This window comes from Ostreococcus tauri, assembly GCF_000214015.3.
Source record: "Ostreococcus tauri WGS project CAID00000000 data, contig chromosome 01, whole genome shotgun sequence".
Classification (NCBI taxonomy): Eukaryota; Viridiplantae; Chlorophyta; class Mamiellophyceae; order Mamiellales; family Bathycoccaceae; genus Ostreococcus; species Ostreococcus tauri.
Genome location: NC_014426.2, coordinates 1 through 15,967, shown reverse-complemented (window position 1 = coordinate 15,967; position 15,967 = coordinate 1). Strand labels below are relative to the sequence as shown.

Genomic DNA, 15,967 nt, shown 5'->3' with positions numbered 1-15,967 from the left:
CGACATTTACGTTTAAAAGTATACTCATTCACTGGCGAACAACAACAGAAGCCGCACGGGCATGCGCAGTAGGGCAGTTAGCTCCCGCACATGACGCAGTCGTCACGGTTTTGCAAACTGCACTGCAACTTCGCTGCCAAGTACGCTTCCTTCTCCTCATCGGTCATCTTCTCGAGGTCAGCCTTGGTCGGCTTTCTCGGGCTTGCCGGTGCTTCGTTTTCCTTGTTCACTTTGCTCTTCGTCTTGGTCGCGTCGACAGTGAACTTGATGGCATCCGCAGCCGCGCGAGAGCGCAGGTAGTACATGCCGGTCTTCAGGCCCTTCTTCCACGCGTAAAAGTGCAAGGAGGTGAGCTTACCGCTGTTCGGATCGCTCATGTGCACGTTGAAGGACTGAGACTGATCAATGAACGCGCCTCTATCCGCGGCCATGTCAACAAGAACACGTTGCTTGATCTCCCACACCGTCTTGTAAATGTTCTTCAAGTTGTCCGGAATGTCCAAGTCTTGCACGGAACCGTTGTTCGAGATGAGCTCGTTCTTCAGCTCCGGATCCCACAGGCCAAGCTCAGTGAGATCAGACAACAAGTGCTGGTTCACGACGGTAAACTCACCGGACAACACGCGGCGAGCGTAGATGTTCGACGTGTACGGCTCGAAGCACTCGTTGTTGCCAAGAATTTGAGACGTAGACGCGGTCGGCATCGGAGCGACGAGCAAAGAGTTGCGAACGCCGTGCTGGGCGATAGACGCGCGGAGACCGGCCCAATCGTGACGGTTACCACCCGGCATTTCCGTCAAGCCCCACATGTCTGGTTGCAAGACACCCTTGCTCACCGGAGATCCTTCGTACGTGCTGTACGGGCCCTCCGCAACGGCGAGCGCGTTGGACTCAGTGAGAGCGGCGAAATAAATCGTCTCGAAGATCTCGGCGTTAAGCTTTTGCGCCTCAGGAGAGTCAAAGGGCAGACCGAGGAGAATGAACACGTCCGCAAGACCTTGGACGCCGAGACCGATCGGTCTGTGACGCATGTTTGAATTCTTCGCAGCTTCAACTGGGTAATAATTGACATCAATGATGCGGTTGAGGTTGCGCGTGACCTTGCGCGTGATCTCAAAGAGCTTGGAGTGATCAAAGAAACGCTCTTTCGACTTGAGAGAACCGACAAGCTTCTTGGTTTCGGTGCGACCAGTGGGCGAGGACGGGTTGTTCTCGATCACGAAGCGCGGCAGAGCGATGGAAGCCAAGTTGCACACGGCGGTTTCATCCGGGCTCGTGTACTCAACAATCTCTGTGCACAAGTTGGAGGACTTGATCGTGCCGAGGTTTTGTTGGTTAGACTTGCGGTTGCACGCATCCTTAAAGAGCATGTATGGGTTACCGGTCTCAACTTGGGACTCGAGGATGGCAAACCAAAGTTGTTGAGCCTTGATGGTCTTCTTACCCTTACCCTCCGCTTCGTACTTTTCATACAGAGTTTCGAATTCCTCACCCCAGCAGTCAGACAATCCAGGGCACTCGTTCGGGCACATCAACGTCCATTCGCCGTTCGCCTCGACGCGCTTCATAAACAAGTCGTTCGTCCACAGGCCGTAGAACAGATCGCGCGCGCGCGCTTCCTCCTTACCGTGGTTCTTACGCAAGTCAAGCCAGTCAAAGATGTCTGCGTGCCACGGCTCGAGGTAGATGGCGAACGCTCCCTTGCGCTTACCACCACCTTGGTCCACGTAGCGAGCCGTGTCGTTGAACACACGCAGCATCGGAATGATGCCGTTCGACGTTCCGTTGGTGCCTCGAATGTAAGAGCTCGTAGCTCGGATATCGTGGATGGACAAACCGATACCTCCGGCAGATTTTGAAATACACGCGCACTCCTTCAGCGTGTCGTAAATGCCCTCGATGGAATCTTCCTTCATGCAAATCAAGAAGCACGAAGAAAGCTGCGGACGCGGGGTACCAGCGTTGAACAACGTCGGCGACGCGTGCGTCATCCATCGTTCGCTCAGCATGTGGTACGTATCAATCGCCTTTTCGATGTCGGTCTTGTGGATGCCGATGGAGACACGCATAAGCAAATGTTGCGGACGCTCGACGACCTTGCCGTCGATGCGCAACAAGTAGGAACGCTCAAGCGTTTTGAACCCGAAGTAGTCGTAATCGAAATCACGATCGTACACAAGCTCGGCATCTAACTTTTCGGCGTTTGCCATGATGATCTCGTAGACATCATCCGCAAGGAGAGGCGACCACTTGCCGTTACGCTTGTTCACGTGCTCGTACATCACCTTCATGGTCTCACTGAAAGACTTGACGGTCGTCTTGTGCAAGTTGGAGACAGAGATGCGCGCCGCGAGCAGAGCGTAGTCCGGGTGCTTGGAAGTCATCGACGCCGCAGTTTCCGCTGCAAGCTCGTCCAACTCCTTCGTGGTGACGCCGGCGAACACACCCATGCACACCTTTTGCGCGACAATCACCTGCGAGTGAGGAAGATGTAGTCGTCCATGGTCAGTCTATTGTCCGTTTCACGCGCTTCGATGCTGTGCTTAAGCTGCTGAAATCTTTGCTCGCGCGAGGTCTGGATTTGAAACTCAAAAAGGGTGCTCAAATTTTGAATTTTGCACCTGTCGACGACAACGACCGCGGGATCTCTCAAGAGGCGTCTCCTCGGCTTCGTCGACGACGGCGACCACGCGCGCGCGGTTCAACGCGCCGGAACGATGGGATGGTTTTCCCAACATCCGCGCGCGTCAAAGAACTCGGTCCAGCGGCGTCGCGTCGATCGCGGCGCGGCTGTTCGAGCTCGCTCGCGATTCAAACGCAAACGGCGGCATCGAACACGTACCGGGTCGCAGAACTCTTGGGAGAGCCCGTACGCGAGCTTCTTGATTCTCGCGGTGATCTTATCGAACGCCACCGGCTCCTCGCGTCCATCGCGCTTGACGACGTAGAGACCACCCATCTTCTCGGCGTCTTCTTCTGCCGCACGCGCGACGAACGTTCGTCTCGTTTTTTCAAGGAGCACCACGCGTCCGAATTTTTTGTCACGACCGCACACGTCGAGCACCGGTCGAGCACCGGTCGGTCGACGGACCGCGGCGCGCGACGCTCGAGGGACGAAGATGCGACCGTCGAATCGCGCGCCGTCGTCCGACGCGCGCGGACGGGCGTCGTCCTCGCGCGTGAGCCCGCAGCACTCGTTACCGGCGCTGTGGAAACACGCGATGCAAAACTACGGTCGTTACTCGGGATACGCCTGGACCGCCTTCGCGCTGGCGGGCGGGGTGGCGTACGTGTTATCGGAGGTGATCGGGAAGAAGGAAACAAAGGGTGATTCAAAATTGAACCACCTCGCGGAGGCTAGGCGAGAAAAAGGGAATTCGTGACGTTGACGAGACGCGCGCGACGAATGGGCGATTAGACAAAGAGTAGTCTGGGATACCGGTAGATTTAGACGAACGGGTTAAAGAATGAAACAATAGAGATTAATGTACAACACGCATCTATGCACGCGTTTATTCACGCCGAGCTCGGCGCTGAATTTCTTTCGCCGAATTGGATACCGAGCTTGTGGTATCTATGCCAAGTCGCATTCCCGGAAGGTTGAAAGACTGCGCGGGGGCCCGCGCCCGCTGTCGATTCGCCGACCGCACGTAAGAAGCGTCCGTCTTCGCGGGATCGTCAAGTCGAGCTGCGCAACGTCGACAAAATCGAGCGTCTCGCTCGTGCATCGTCAACCCACACTGCTGACACTCGCGATCGTCGAACACCGTACGCCGGCTCTGACTCGATGCACCCTCCTCACCGCTGGATGAAAGTCTGACGAAACCGTCGACATCCTGGTCGTCGTCGTCGTCCATCATCTTCATCAGATCCTGCGCACCGCTAATCGCGGCGAGCTTTGCGAGCTGTCCTGGAACGACGATGAGCGCGACGACGATAGATATGACCGTCGCGACGCGTCCGCCAGCCGTGACGACCTCGAACGGTTGTCCAATACCAGTGAGGGTCAAAATCGCCCAGTACAGCGTGTCGTTCAGGTTGTGCACCATCGGGTTGACGCCGTACTCCAAGTCATAGATTACTCCCGCGGCGATGACAAAGATGCACACGAACTCGGAGCCGATACCTATGAGCTGCACCCCCATACTATCACTTTTCACCAACCCGAACAGCACGGAATCGGTTGAGCGATCCAAGAGACGCAACAAACGCAGCACACGAAGCAACCGAAGGAAACGATACACCGGCGAGCTCCTGCCGAGGACGTCAAAGATGGCCAGCAACGGTGGGACCGTGCTGACGACGTCCACGACTGTCACCGGCTTCAACCAAAACTTGGGACTAAAATCCGCGGCGTACGCGCGGAGACAAAGCTCGAATAAAAAGAGCAAGTTGTACGCGTCTTCAATGGATATGAGCGAATCCATGGAAATGATGCCAGTGTACCACGGAATGTCCTCTCGATACAAGATGTCCCAACCACCGAGGCTGGAGACGTTGTACGTCTCCAGCAGAAACGTCCCGAACACGATCCCGCTCGAGATCACCGCCCACCAACCGCTCGCGTCTAAGTCCGCCAGCGCCAGCCGCAACGCCTCCTTCGGCGACATGCGACGTCTCCTTCCCTTGGCCGTCGCCGTCGTCGCGACGGCGTCCTCGTCCACCGTCTGCGAATCCCCCGCGCGCGTCCCGTTTCCAAGCGCTCGCGCCTCGATCCGCGTCCTCGACGTCGTCTCGACGACGACGACCGACACTCCCCCCTCTCGTCGTCCCGTGCCGCGCACCGCTCGACGTCCACGCGTCCGCGCGTCATCGCCCGCGTCGTCCCCCGCCCGTCCGCGCGCGCGACCGCGCGCGTCTCGCCCCCCCTTCCGCGCGCCCTCGAGCGCGCGCGCCCGTCTCGCCCCCACCGCCCGCGTCGCGCCCACCGCCGTGATCGTCCGCGACGCGTTCACGGTCGCCATCGCCCGTGACCCGTCGTCTCGCGCCCGATGGCGCGCGGTGCGATGACGTCGCGCGCCCATCACCACGGACCGCGTGGGCCACGACCCCTTTCGCTTGGAGTCATCACTCACGACGACGACGACGACGACGACGTTCGCGAAGACGTCACCGCGTCGAGGGTGGGCGTCGCCGAACCCTAATCACCCCACACCCGACGCCGAGGGTGAGTCTCATTTCGATCGAGCTGTGCGTCGATCGATCGATCGAGGACCGATCGACGATCGATCGATCGAGGACGTCGACGATCGATCGATCGAGGACCGATCGACGATCGACGACCGATCGACGATCGACCGACCGATCGACCGATCGAGGACCGATCGATCGATCGACCGACCGATCGACCGATCGACCGGTCGACCGGTCGACGGCTCGAGGGCGCGCCGAGGGTTGTGGGGGCGTCGTCTCGCCCGAGCGTGAGCGCGCGACGCGCGGGTGATCGCTCGCGCGTCATGCCGGAGGACGACGGTGGTGAGGACGGTGGTGATGACGGCGGTGACGGCGGTGAGGACGGCGGCGGTGCGCGCGAGGGAGACGCCGGACATCGAGGAATGGCGGACGAGGACGACGCGGGGCGATCGACGGCGGGGACGGAGAGTGCGATGCGCGCGCGCACGGGACGGGAGAATCAGCGGTATAACGAACAGAAACAACGCCTCGTGGCGGGATGCATATGTTATCGCCGTCGATCGACGCCCGCGATGGAGGACTCGGCGCGCGCGTGGGGATCGAAGGGCGGACGTTTCCTCGAGGGAGACGTTCGCGACGAGGTGGAGGTGCTGATGCTGAACTCAAAGAAGGGCGCGCGCGTGCGCGGGCGAGATTTGATATTCCCAAAGGGTGGGTGGGAGCTCGACGAGACCGACTTCGAGGCGGCCGCGCGAGAATGTTTTGAAGAGGGCGGCGTCACCGGGGACGTGAGCGAGGGCAACGAGACGTACGAGTTCTACTCGCGATCGCGCGTCAGGGCTGGGGCCGAGGGTGATGAAGCGCGGTGCGTCGCGCACGTTTTCACGATGCGCGTGCTCGAGGAGCACGAGCGTTGGCCCGAGGACGGCGTGCGAACGAGGTATTGGCTCGACCCGCTCGACGCGTGGCGACGGTGTAAACACGATTGGATGCGACAGGCGCTCGTCGACTGCGAGCACCTCAGATTGGGTGAGAAGGCGACGATTTCGTCGTAAACGTGTCTCGAATCCATAGTTGATGACGTTGGAATTGAAAGATGTACTTTTGAAGTGAAACTCGTCGCGCGCGCGAGCCCTCGTCTCCCGGGACCTCGTTCTCCACACCGTGAAATCGTCACTCGCGTCGTCACAACGCGCGGTCGGCGAAGACGGCGAGGGCGCGCCGACGCGATGTCGTCGGTGCCTTCGACGGGCGCGACGCGCGGCGCAGGCGGCGCGCCGTCGACGTCCGCGTCGACGAAAACGACGACCGAATCCAACGTCGATGGTGTTGGCGCGGTCGATCCAGACGTCAAGGCCCGCTCGAGCGCGACGAGGACCACGACGGAGAGCGAGATCGATGCGGGGAAAACAGGAAAGATGAGCGCATCATCGAGCGCGAAAACGCGCGACGAAGATGATCGCGTCGGCGCGGAAGACGTCGACGACGAAGAAGGTGGGGGAAACGTCGGAGACGCCGGCGGCGACGACGACGGTGGTGACGACGACAATTATGAAGATAAAGAAGAAGAAGAAGGAGACGATGATGATGATGATGATGATGATGATGGCACACGTGCGTCGAACACGGCGCACGTCGGCGCGGCGAACTGCGAAGGGGATGACTGTAGCGACTCGCTCAACGAGCAGGTGTACGCAGTCATGGAGGACGTCGCGACGAAAACAGCTCTAGACACCCAAACGAGCGTGGATGACATTCTCGCCCTGGCGACAGGGACTAGCGATCAGTCACCACGAACAATGCAGGAAGAGGCGATGGATGAACGGGTCGCCGCGTTCTCCATGACGGTCATGATTTGCATTTTGTTGCTGACGATCGTGCTCGGCGTCGTGCTGAAGCACTATAAATCAAAGTGGTTGCACTCAAGCGGGGCGGCACTTTTGCTTGGCATCGCCGTAGGATGTTTTGTGTTCCTCACGTTGGAGGCGTCGTACGACACGATGCCTGCTAACATGCGCTACGGTATCAAGGCGTTCGCGTCGAGCATGAGGTTCGATACAAAGTTCTTCTTCCTCGTGCTTCTTCCACCCTTGGTGTTCGAAGCCGGGTACACACTGCACCCGACGACGTTCTTCAACAACGCGGATGCGGTTTCAATGTTTGCGTTCGTGGGCTCACTTTCAAGCGCGATCACGACGGGAGTCATGATGTACGTAGCGGGTTTGACAGGCTTGAGCTACAAGTTCTCGCTCAAGAGCGCGATGCTCTTTGGGGCGTTGATCAGTTCGACCGATCCCGTGACGACCTTGAGCATCTTTAGCTCGACGCCAGTCAGTCAAGATTTGCACGCCATCATCATGGGGGAAAGCATCATGAACGATGCCATTACGATTGTGCTTTTTGAGTCTCTTCTCCTGGGCGCCTCAGCGACTGACACCATGACGGTGGTGGATATGCTGCAGCAAGATGCATCCTTCTTGCCTCTGATTCTCGAAGCGATCGGTACATTCATGCTCGCTTTCAGTCAAGCGACGCTCGTCGGTGTTGGCATAGGTTGCTTTTCCGCGCTGCTGCACAAGTACGTTCGAACGACGAATGACTTCGAGGAAGGGTGGGTCGTCGATTCGGCGCTGGTTCTCCTTTTACCATACCTGAGCTACTCTCTCGCTGAATCGTTCGAGCTAAGTGGGATCGTGGCGGTGCTGTTCACGGGGATCGTCATGGGCCGGTACACGCGCCCGAACCTCGCGCGCGCGCCGCGCATGGTGACCATGTGCGTGTTCAAAATTTTCAGCTTCTTGTCTGAGACGTTTGTCTTTGTCTACATGGGGAGCGCCATGTATTCATTCAGAAGCGCTCACATCGTAACCGCGATCGTTGGATTGCTGGTGACGTACATCAGTCGCGCCGCAAATATTTTCCCCGGATCGTTTCTCTTGAACGTGACCTCGGCGAGAAAGAACCCGGCGCACAGCATCACGCCGAGAATGCAAATCATTCTTTGGTTTTCTGGCTTGAGGGGAGCCGTCGCGTTCGCGCTCGCCGAAAAGGCGAGACGCGATCTCGGCGAGCAAGGTCACGTCATGTTCGACGTGACACTTTTTATCGTGGCGTTTACGATCGTGATTCAAGGCGGGATGACGACTTGGCTGCTCAACAAACTTAGCGAGCCCGCCACGACCACCAGCGATCCGAGTAACCCGGAGAAACGGGTCCTTTCGAATATTTCGCGTTTGATAAGCAGCGTGGAGACGAACATCATCGAACCGATACTGTCAAGAACGCCAGCCGTGAACTCGAGTGAGAGAACGTCACTCCTTCACGGCGATTATGCCGGCGGGAGAGAGGAAGCGGCAGAGCCGCCGTTGTCTGGGCACTCTGTCGGGCTCGCGAGCGAGTCGGTTGAAGCCGCGGTTGACGGCACGTTCACTCAGCGCGGTGATCTCTGAGGGAGCATTAGCAGCGCACGAAAATAGCATAGCATAGTACCTGTTCCATCGATAGCGTAGTACTCACACCAAACTGACGCGCCGGAGCCTCCCCACCACGGCGAGCACGGCGGTTTGGACGGGGCCAACATCCAGTCAGTACTAACGAGAAATCGTCAGCGCGCGACGTGAGTTACCCGATTCACGCTCTATTCGAGTGCGAACGATTTGAACGCGCGACCGCGCGCTCCTATACTCGCGCGCGCCTGGTCATCTCGCGGTCGTCGTGAGCCAGGAATCGTCCGCGTCGGCGTGAGTGTTACTGAAATCTCGGAGTGATACAGAGCAGGCAGACAGGCAGACGGATGGATAACATTGAAAATCTCCGCGGTACCGCGGTACTGGACTCGCCGTCGTTGAACAAAGGCACTGGATTCACGTTCACGCAGAGAGAGCGCCTCGGCCTGCGCGGTTTATTACCACGCAAGTACGAGTCGCCAGAAATTCAAGTCAGTCGGGCGTGGCATCAATTATGCGCGTTTGAAGAGGACATCAATCGTTACGTATACCTCGAGAACTTGCACATGCAGAACGAGCGTTTGTTTTATCGTGTGCTCGTCGAGCACTTGGAGGATTTGATGCCAATCGTGTACACGCCAACCGTCGGAGACGCCGTGGTTAACTTTGATTCGCTCTATCGTAACCGCTGCGGAATGTATTTCTCACGCTTGGATTCGGGAGTTATGCGAACAATGCTCGATAATTGGCCCTCTTCTGACGTCGAAATCATCGTCGTCACCGACGGTGGGAGAGTGTTGGGTCTCGGCGACTGGGGCACGAACGGTATGGCAATCAGCGTTGGAAAGGTTTCCCTCTACTGCGCGAGCGGAGGCTTCGATCCAGCGAAGGCGATGCCGGTTTGCTTGGATTTGGGTACGAATAATACAGCCCTGACCGAACACGAGTATTACCTCGGCTCGAACGAGTCCAGACTTACAGGGGACGCTCACCTCGCCGTGGTGACTGAGTTCTGTCTCGCCGTCAAGGACAAATTTCCCAACTGCTTGATACAGTTTGAGGATTTCAAGACCGAAGATGCCTTTCGAATTCTCGAGCACTTGCGGAGAAAAGTGCTGTGCTTCAACGACGATATCCAGGGCACCGGGGCGACAATTTTGGCGGGTCTTATAAACGCCTTGCGAGCGCAGGGAACGTCGACACGAGACTGTCGAATAATATTTTTTGGCGCCGGCTCGTCGGCAATAGGCGTCGCGACGCAAATCATGCAACTTCTGATAAGCGAAGGCCTGAGCGAAACACAAGCTAAGCACGCGATTTGGCTCATGGATAGTAAAGGCTTGATCACCGACACGCGCGAAGACTATGACAATCTGTCCAGCCAGAAGAGAAAATTTGCTCAACACGGCGAGGAGCCGTGCCCGGATTTGGGAGAGCTCATTCAACGCGTGAAACCTCACGCGCTGTTCGGTCTCTCTGGTTTTGGACCAGTCTTTACTCGCGAACACATAGAGTTGATGTGCGAGCACATCGGCAAGCCGATCGTGTTTCCTCTTTCCAATCCCACGAGCAAGGCTGAGATCACTGCGCAAGACGCGTACACTTGGAGCAAAGGAAAGTGTTTGTTCGCCGCGGGATCACCTTTCGCTCCAGTGACGATCGAAGGAAATACGTACGTTCCCGGCCAAGGAAATAATATGTTCATATTCCCGGGAGTCGGATTCGGGGCGGTTTCTGTGCGAGCGGAGTACATTCCGGATTCATTTTTCCTCTGTGCGGCGCGCGCACTCGCCACGATCGTGCCCGAGGACGAAGTACGCGCAGGAAAGATTTATCCATCCGTCTCGGCCATCCGTGCCATCTCAAAGACAGTAGCCGTGGCCGTGGCTGAGCACGCGTATGAAGTAGGCGTCGCGCAACTCTATCCCAAGCCCGGCGACATGGACGCCTTCATAACTGAACGAATGTGGTATCCCATGAATGACGGGGCTGTTTGAGCGCTTCTGCAAGATTGTCCATCGGCTATACAAGTTGTACAAACTTAACGATCGTAATGGTCACTGTAACTTATCGTGCTGTAATTACAATCCTAGTCATCCATCAACCCTTCGAGTTTGGTCAGCAAGAGAAATGGCTCGTGAGCGCGAAAGTAGAGGCCGGCTGCCAGTAACGTGTTTTTCCTCGCGTCGTCACTCTCGATGACGCGCCGTTCGTACCAATCCTCAAAGCCGACGCGTGAGCGAGCCTCAGCAGCGAGTTCTCTATCGAATGATAACATCGAGCATTTTTCTACGTCTTCCGCCGAACAGTCGCACCGTTCAGCTCTTCGTCTCGCCCGCGCTTCATTGCCATCGAATGGAAAATGGAGTATTGAGCTTCGTACAGTGCACTCTCTGGCACCTCGACTCGCCTTGAATCTATGCGCACCGTTTGGACGCAAACTTCGTGAAGATAGGCGAGCCGCCGATTTACCGTTCGCGTAGGCTAAAAAGTAATTTGGTAAAATATTTTGGCGGCGAGCGAGACGCAGGAACGTCCTGTATGGTCTGCGATCGACCATTTGATGATTCCGCCTGAACAGGGTGATCGCACTGAACGGTGATTTAGACGAATTCGTAGCCACCTCTGGTACGGCTTCGTGATTTGGAAACACGACGAGTTCGCAATCGGAGGGAACGTCGTCATGCAGAACGTCCTTGATGTTGAATCTCGGACTGGAGCTAGGATACAACAACTCGTCTACGTCAATGTGGATTAACCAGCGAAAACCATCCCGTCTCGCAGCCTCGATGGCCATCTCAAGATTAAGCGTCTGTCGAACGAAGAGCGCGCTCGCGCCGCACGAAGCATTGGCGACGTAGGGCTTGAGAAAACTCTTGTTTCGTAACTTTGACACGGCGTGGTGCGATTTGACATCGATGTCGTCAAAGAGGCGAACTTCCCGTCGATGCTTTGACCAAGGTAGGCGAGTGGTAGCTCGTCCCTCTAAAAATATGTAGAATCGATCCACTCCAACTAGCCGGTGAAAATTGAGCCAATCTTCCACCAAGGGGCCCTCCGTAGATCTGGAGACTGTGCTTGCCACTGCGACGCCTCGCGCGCCAATCGAGTGACGGTTCACTCTAGCAAAACGCGACCGTATGAACACCGCCACGATGCTCAACGGCACGATAACGAGGCACACGTGATGCGTGCGTTTGCTTCGTGCCCGCCCGCGCGCCGCTCCCCGCATGCGCGTGGGAGAGTGTCGATCTCTCGTCCAGAACTGCGCCCAGAATTGCCTCGAACTTCACGACACCTCGGAAATCGGGCACCCACACCGCAAGTTGACGATTTTGTAATTTGACAAGTACTAATTTTCAGTAGCTGGGCGGATCTATCGGCTCGGCATTCTTCGTGGGATCGTGCAGAAGGAAGCGTTCTTCTATGCAGTCGTGCGTTCTCGGCGTGAGCTTGATAACGGTGTTGAGCGGAATCGATAGCGTAGCCGCTTCGTCTCTGTCGAGACCGGCGAAGTACGCGTAGATTAATCGCAAGACCCCTTGGTGCCCCACGATGAGAATATCTTCGCGATAACTTTCTAACTCCTGTATCAGTGGATCCAGGCGCGCGATGACGTCCAGGTAGCTCTCGCCTCGTGGATATCGATACGCGAGCTTGTTCTGTCTGCGCATCTCATACTCGTGCGGATACGTTTTCTGAATTTCTTCGTACGTCATGCCATCGCATACACCCGCATATATTTCGTCCAAGTTTCTCAGGACGCGCGGTGCGAACTGTATCCAATCTTTCCCGTCATGCTTGATCTTTGCGTGTTTGATATGTCGCGCCGTATTCTTCGTGCGCAAAAGTGACGAAGTCCAAAGCCTCACCGCTTGAGCATCGCCCGAGTCGGCGTCGTGCGCGATTATCCTGTCCGCAAAATCTGCGAGCTTAAGCGCGTACGCTTCACCCATAGCACTCAAGTTTGAGTCGCCGCCTATCTTACCACACGCGTTGTATTCGCTTTGACCGTGTCGAGATAAGTATATCGAACAGGTCGTCGCGTGCATGTTGGATAAAAACTGAGCCACACGACCGAGCAAGAACCCGTGAACGAGGTTGAATTCGACTCGCCTCCCGCAGTCGATGAGTTTGATGAAGCTCAGGTCTGCTTCAGCGTCATCGACACCCATTGGCTCGTATTCTTGTTCGTAATTTTTCATGCGTTGCATAAAGTCTTTGAACGCCCGTTCAGGCGACATGATGCCGTGGTAGTCTCGGTTTGTAATCTTGGCCACGCGAACGTTGTGCTCCACAACCTTTTCGTCGGTACAAATTGACTCGATGAACAAAAGTTTAAGCGGTAACGATCCTATTTGATTCACCAACCATCGTCGCCGTTCTTTCGTGCTGTTCGTCGCGTCGAAAATGGCGACGCGCCCGCTATCCACTCCTCGCTGCTCCAAGTTGCTCATGGAGTCCTCTTGAAAGAGGAAATCGACCATATCCTTGAGCGCCTCCTGAGCAAACTTCATGCGCTGCGCTTTATTCTCTTTTGTAAAGAAATCCGCGGTCTGCCCGGCGCCAGCAAATCGTCTTCTATACTCTCCGACGTTGAACACGCGCGTGTTCGCGCCGTGGAAAAAGCGTAGATACTGACACAATCGCTTTGCCATGTGCGTTTTTCCTCTCGCGGGCAAACCGACCATCACGAGCACGTGCTTCTCTCCGATGATACCCTGGTCGCCGTAAATCGGCGGAGGAATCGACTGTGGCTTCGGGTTGTCCACGTTAAATTGTTCTTTGAACTCGTCGAGCGTTTTGGGTAAGACCTCTGGCGACGCGCCATCGTTTGGCGCGGACGTACTTGTTTTCCCCACGAGCTTCTCCTCTGGTGTAGGCAGATCAGTGCGCTTCGTCGGTGATGGATCCTCGATGAGCGCGCTCGTGAACATGTGCACTCGCGGCGGGGATACCGCCATGGTGGAGTAAATGGACGCCATCGACATCGCGTTGCGTCTCAGCGTGCGTGACTCAACTTGGTCTGCCACCGCTTCGCTCATCTCGGAGGATTTGAACAATCGACGCACGTCTTGGTCAGACGATGACCGTGGAGACACAGCTTCGAGCATGGTGCTCAACTGCGAGGTATCGCCGCGTCGCAGCGTTGATTTGGGTGGACGGCTGCTCGTTGTCTTCACTACCAGGTCATTACTCTTTGCGTTCTCCTCCGTTTCATCGAGCGACAGACGCCTGACCTGGTCCTCGCACATGGTCACCGGCTCCGAAGCGTTGGAGTCATTTTTTCCTTTGTCCGCGCCTGTCGTCATGACGCGATCGTCGCGGCGTCGAGTGACGTCGAGAATCGACCAAGCGGTTTAAAAAGCCGGTCGAGTTGTGTCAAGAATACCCCGCGGTAATGTTGATACTCGTTCATCTGCAGAAGGCGACGTTGCCGGCGCGTGATCGACGGCATGCCGTCCAAAGCGCAGTGTTGGGTCGTATCGTACGCTCGCGCGCGCGAGGGCGCGCCTCGCTCGGGCTCTCAAGAGGGATTGCTCACGATTCCGATGCATTCACAAGTGATGCTGTTACACACCCATCCCGACGGATCCCGTCTGGCACATGCGGCGTACGTCGCCGGACTCTCTCCTGGAAAACGCATTCGCGTCGGTGATTATGATTGCGAGCTTTTGATGCTCAGTCCGCACGGAGGCGGAGGTAATCCGGCGTATTCGGCAGCGTTCGTTCGACCGGGAGACATCATTCCACAACAGCCGTCACAGGACAGTGCGTCCTGGCTCGAGTGGTTTCTCGATGAAGAAGACGATAGACCCGTCGTGCAGCTTCGAGCGCCACCTCTTCCGCGCGCGGAAGATCCGCAGCCATCTTCGCCGATTCCGTTCGGATTTGGAGTCACCACGTACGACGAAAGAGGAGGATACGCGCCGCACGCGCGTGGCGGGCAGCAGACTCTCGGTGGACAGAGAATGGCATACGAACAAGGTTCGCGCGCGTATGCGACGCGTTTAGCGCCGGCTAGCGTGCCGGTGTATGAGCAGGATCAAACAACGTGTTCGGCTCCTGTGCCATCACCAACATCAGCGCCGATCGCTGAGCGTCGAGTCGAGACCGAGCGAGCGCCTCGACCCGCGCGAGCTTCAGTGTTTGAGGAGGAGTTCCTCGACGAAGAAAATTTTGAACGCGAAGTGCGATTTGTAGGAAATGTACTCGAGGGCGGCGTCGCGAATGTGAAACGAAATGCGCTTCCGTCCACAAACGACTCGAGTGGCGAGGCTGGAACAGCGGATGAGATGGAGGCGCTTCGCAAACAGCTCGCCGAGCTCGAGCGTCTAACGGGTGTGAGCGCTGACGAAGCCGAGCGCGTATTGAACGAAAACGCGACGCACAATCCAGAGCTGACTAATGTGCCAAATCTTCCCCTAGAGGTTGAACCAATCGTGACAGAATCAGAATCAGCTAAAGGGGCGGATGTGTCATTAACGCCGAAGACGGATTTCTTCTCTTCTGCGTCGGCTCGTTCGCAGTCGAATGTCTCATCGCACCACGAGGCAAATGTTGAAGTTCCGACTGCAATTTCAGTCGCGTCAAACGTTTTCAAAGCGAGGGAGTCGGACGCGATTAAGAAAGCGTCGCAAATGCCGCCGCCGGTTGTGAAAGAGCCTGTCGCGTGCGCACCGGTCGTCCGTGCTGCGGCACAGAAGGTTATAACGCCGCCATCAGCGGCGATACCGTTGGTCACTGCTGTTACGCCGTATGAAGTTGAAACAAACGATGCGTGGGCAGCCGCCGTGGCGCGGCGGAATCGCTCGGTCGAGGAGGAAAGCGATATCGACGACGACTTGGATGATTTAGCCGACGTGGAGAGACCGCAAGCGGTAACGATCGTAAAACCGTCGCAGCCGACCAGGGTGAAAATAGATGGAGCGACAGCGGCAATGCGAGAGCCCGAACTCGTCAAACGCGAGAGCCCAGTGTCTTTGCCGAAGGGTGAAAATATCTCTCCGAGCATCACAGCGCGCGCGGCTGTTTTTGAGGGCTCGGCGCCGATAAAAACGGATGATGATGTCGAATACAAAACAGGGTCCGTAGCTCAGCGCGCGAGCATTTTCGGAGCGCAAGCGTCATTGAAAAGACGATGACACTCGAATCGTGTAACATATCGTCAGAAAGCATCGCATTCCCATGCAGATAGTTGTGTTTCGTGTGTTTCATTCACTCGTTCGTGTGAGTAGTAATGCATCGTTTAGGGTTTAGGGTTTAGGGTTTAGGGTTTAGGGTTTAGGGTTTAGGGTTTAGGGTTTAGGGTTTAGGGTTTAGGGTTTAGGGTTTAGGGTTTAGGGTTTAGGGTTTAGGGTTTAGGGTTTAGGGTTTAGGGTTTAGGG

General features: G+C 56.6%; 9 protein-coding genes across 9 annotated transcripts; 5 read left to right on the top strand and 4 right to left on the bottom strand.

Moving 5' to 3' along the window:
- Window positions 1–77: 77 nt before the first annotated feature.
- OT_ostta01g00090 (Ribonucleotide reductase R1 subunit, N-terminal) lies at window positions 78–2,959 on the bottom strand (the record flags this gene model as incomplete). Its single annotated transcript, XM_022985208.1, has 2 exons — window positions 78–2,474; window positions 2,843–2,959. The coding sequence occupies 2 exons, from the start codon at window positions 2,957–2,959 to the stop codon at window positions 78–80; spliced, it is 2,514 nt and encodes an 837-aa protein (XP_022838113.1).
- Window positions 2,960–3,119: 160 nt separating this feature from the next.
- OT_ostta01g00080 (unnamed product) lies at window positions 3,120–3,383 on the top strand (the record flags this gene model as incomplete). The annotated part of the gene is made up of 1 exon (XM_003074022.1): window positions 3,120–3,383. One exon carries the CDS (start codon window positions 3,120–3,122, stop codon window positions 3,381–3,383), a length of 264 nt encoding a protein of 87 aa, XP_003074068.1.
- A 129-nt stretch (window positions 3,384–3,512) lies between these two features.
- On the bottom strand, window positions 3,513–4,610 carry OT_ostta01g00070 (Voltage-dependent potassium channel; the record flags this gene model as incomplete). The annotated part of the gene is made up of 1 exon (XM_003074021.1): window positions 3,513–4,610. The coding sequence occupies one exon, from the start codon at window positions 4,608–4,610 to the stop codon at window positions 3,513–3,515; it is 1,098 nt and encodes a 365-aa protein (XP_003074067.1).
- A 945-nt stretch (window positions 4,611–5,555) lies between these two features.
- Window positions 5,556–6,188, top strand: OT_ostta01g00060 (NUDIX hydrolase domain-like; the record flags this gene model as incomplete). The annotated part of the gene is made up of 1 exon (XM_003074019.2): window positions 5,556–6,188. The coding sequence occupies one exon, from the start codon at window positions 5,556–5,558 to the stop codon at window positions 6,186–6,188; it is 633 nt and encodes a 210-aa protein (XP_003074065.2).
- A 174-nt stretch (window positions 6,189–6,362) lies between these two features.
- OT_ostta01g00050 (Cation/H+ exchanger) lies at window positions 6,363–8,582 on the top strand (the record flags this gene model as incomplete). Its single annotated transcript, XM_003074018.2, has 1 exon — window positions 6,363–8,582. One exon carries the CDS (start codon window positions 6,363–6,365, stop codon window positions 8,580–8,582), a length of 2,220 nt encoding a protein of 739 aa, XP_003074064.2.
- A 344-nt stretch (window positions 8,583–8,926) lies between these two features.
- Window positions 8,927–10,576, top strand: OT_ostta01g00040 (Malic enzyme, NAD-binding; the record flags this gene model as incomplete). Its single annotated transcript, XM_003074017.1, has 1 exon — window positions 8,927–10,576. One exon carries the CDS (start codon window positions 8,927–8,929, stop codon window positions 10,574–10,576), a length of 1,650 nt encoding a protein of 549 aa, XP_003074063.1.
- Window positions 10,577–10,668: 92 nt separating this feature from the next.
- On the bottom strand, window positions 10,669–11,811 carry OT_ostta01g00030 (unnamed product; the record flags this gene model as incomplete). The annotated part of the gene is made up of 1 exon (XM_003074016.1): window positions 10,669–11,811. The coding sequence occupies one exon, from the start codon at window positions 11,809–11,811 to the stop codon at window positions 10,669–10,671; it is 1,143 nt and encodes a 380-aa protein (XP_003074062.1).
- A 127-nt stretch (window positions 11,812–11,938) lies between these two features.
- On the bottom strand, window positions 11,939–13,891 carry OT_ostta01g00020 (6-phosphofructo-2-kinase; the record flags this gene model as incomplete). The annotated part of the gene is made up of 1 exon (XM_003074015.1): window positions 11,939–13,891. One exon carries the CDS (start codon window positions 13,889–13,891, stop codon window positions 11,939–11,941), a length of 1,953 nt encoding a protein of 650 aa, XP_003074061.1.
- Window positions 13,892–14,035: 144 nt separating this feature from the next.
- On the top strand, window positions 14,036–15,724 carry OT_ostta01g00010 (unnamed product; the record flags this gene model as incomplete). The annotated part of the gene is made up of 1 exon (XM_003074014.1): window positions 14,036–15,724. One exon carries the CDS (start codon window positions 14,036–14,038, stop codon window positions 15,722–15,724), a length of 1,689 nt encoding a protein of 562 aa, XP_003074060.1.
- Window positions 15,725–15,967: the final 243 nt, after the last annotated feature.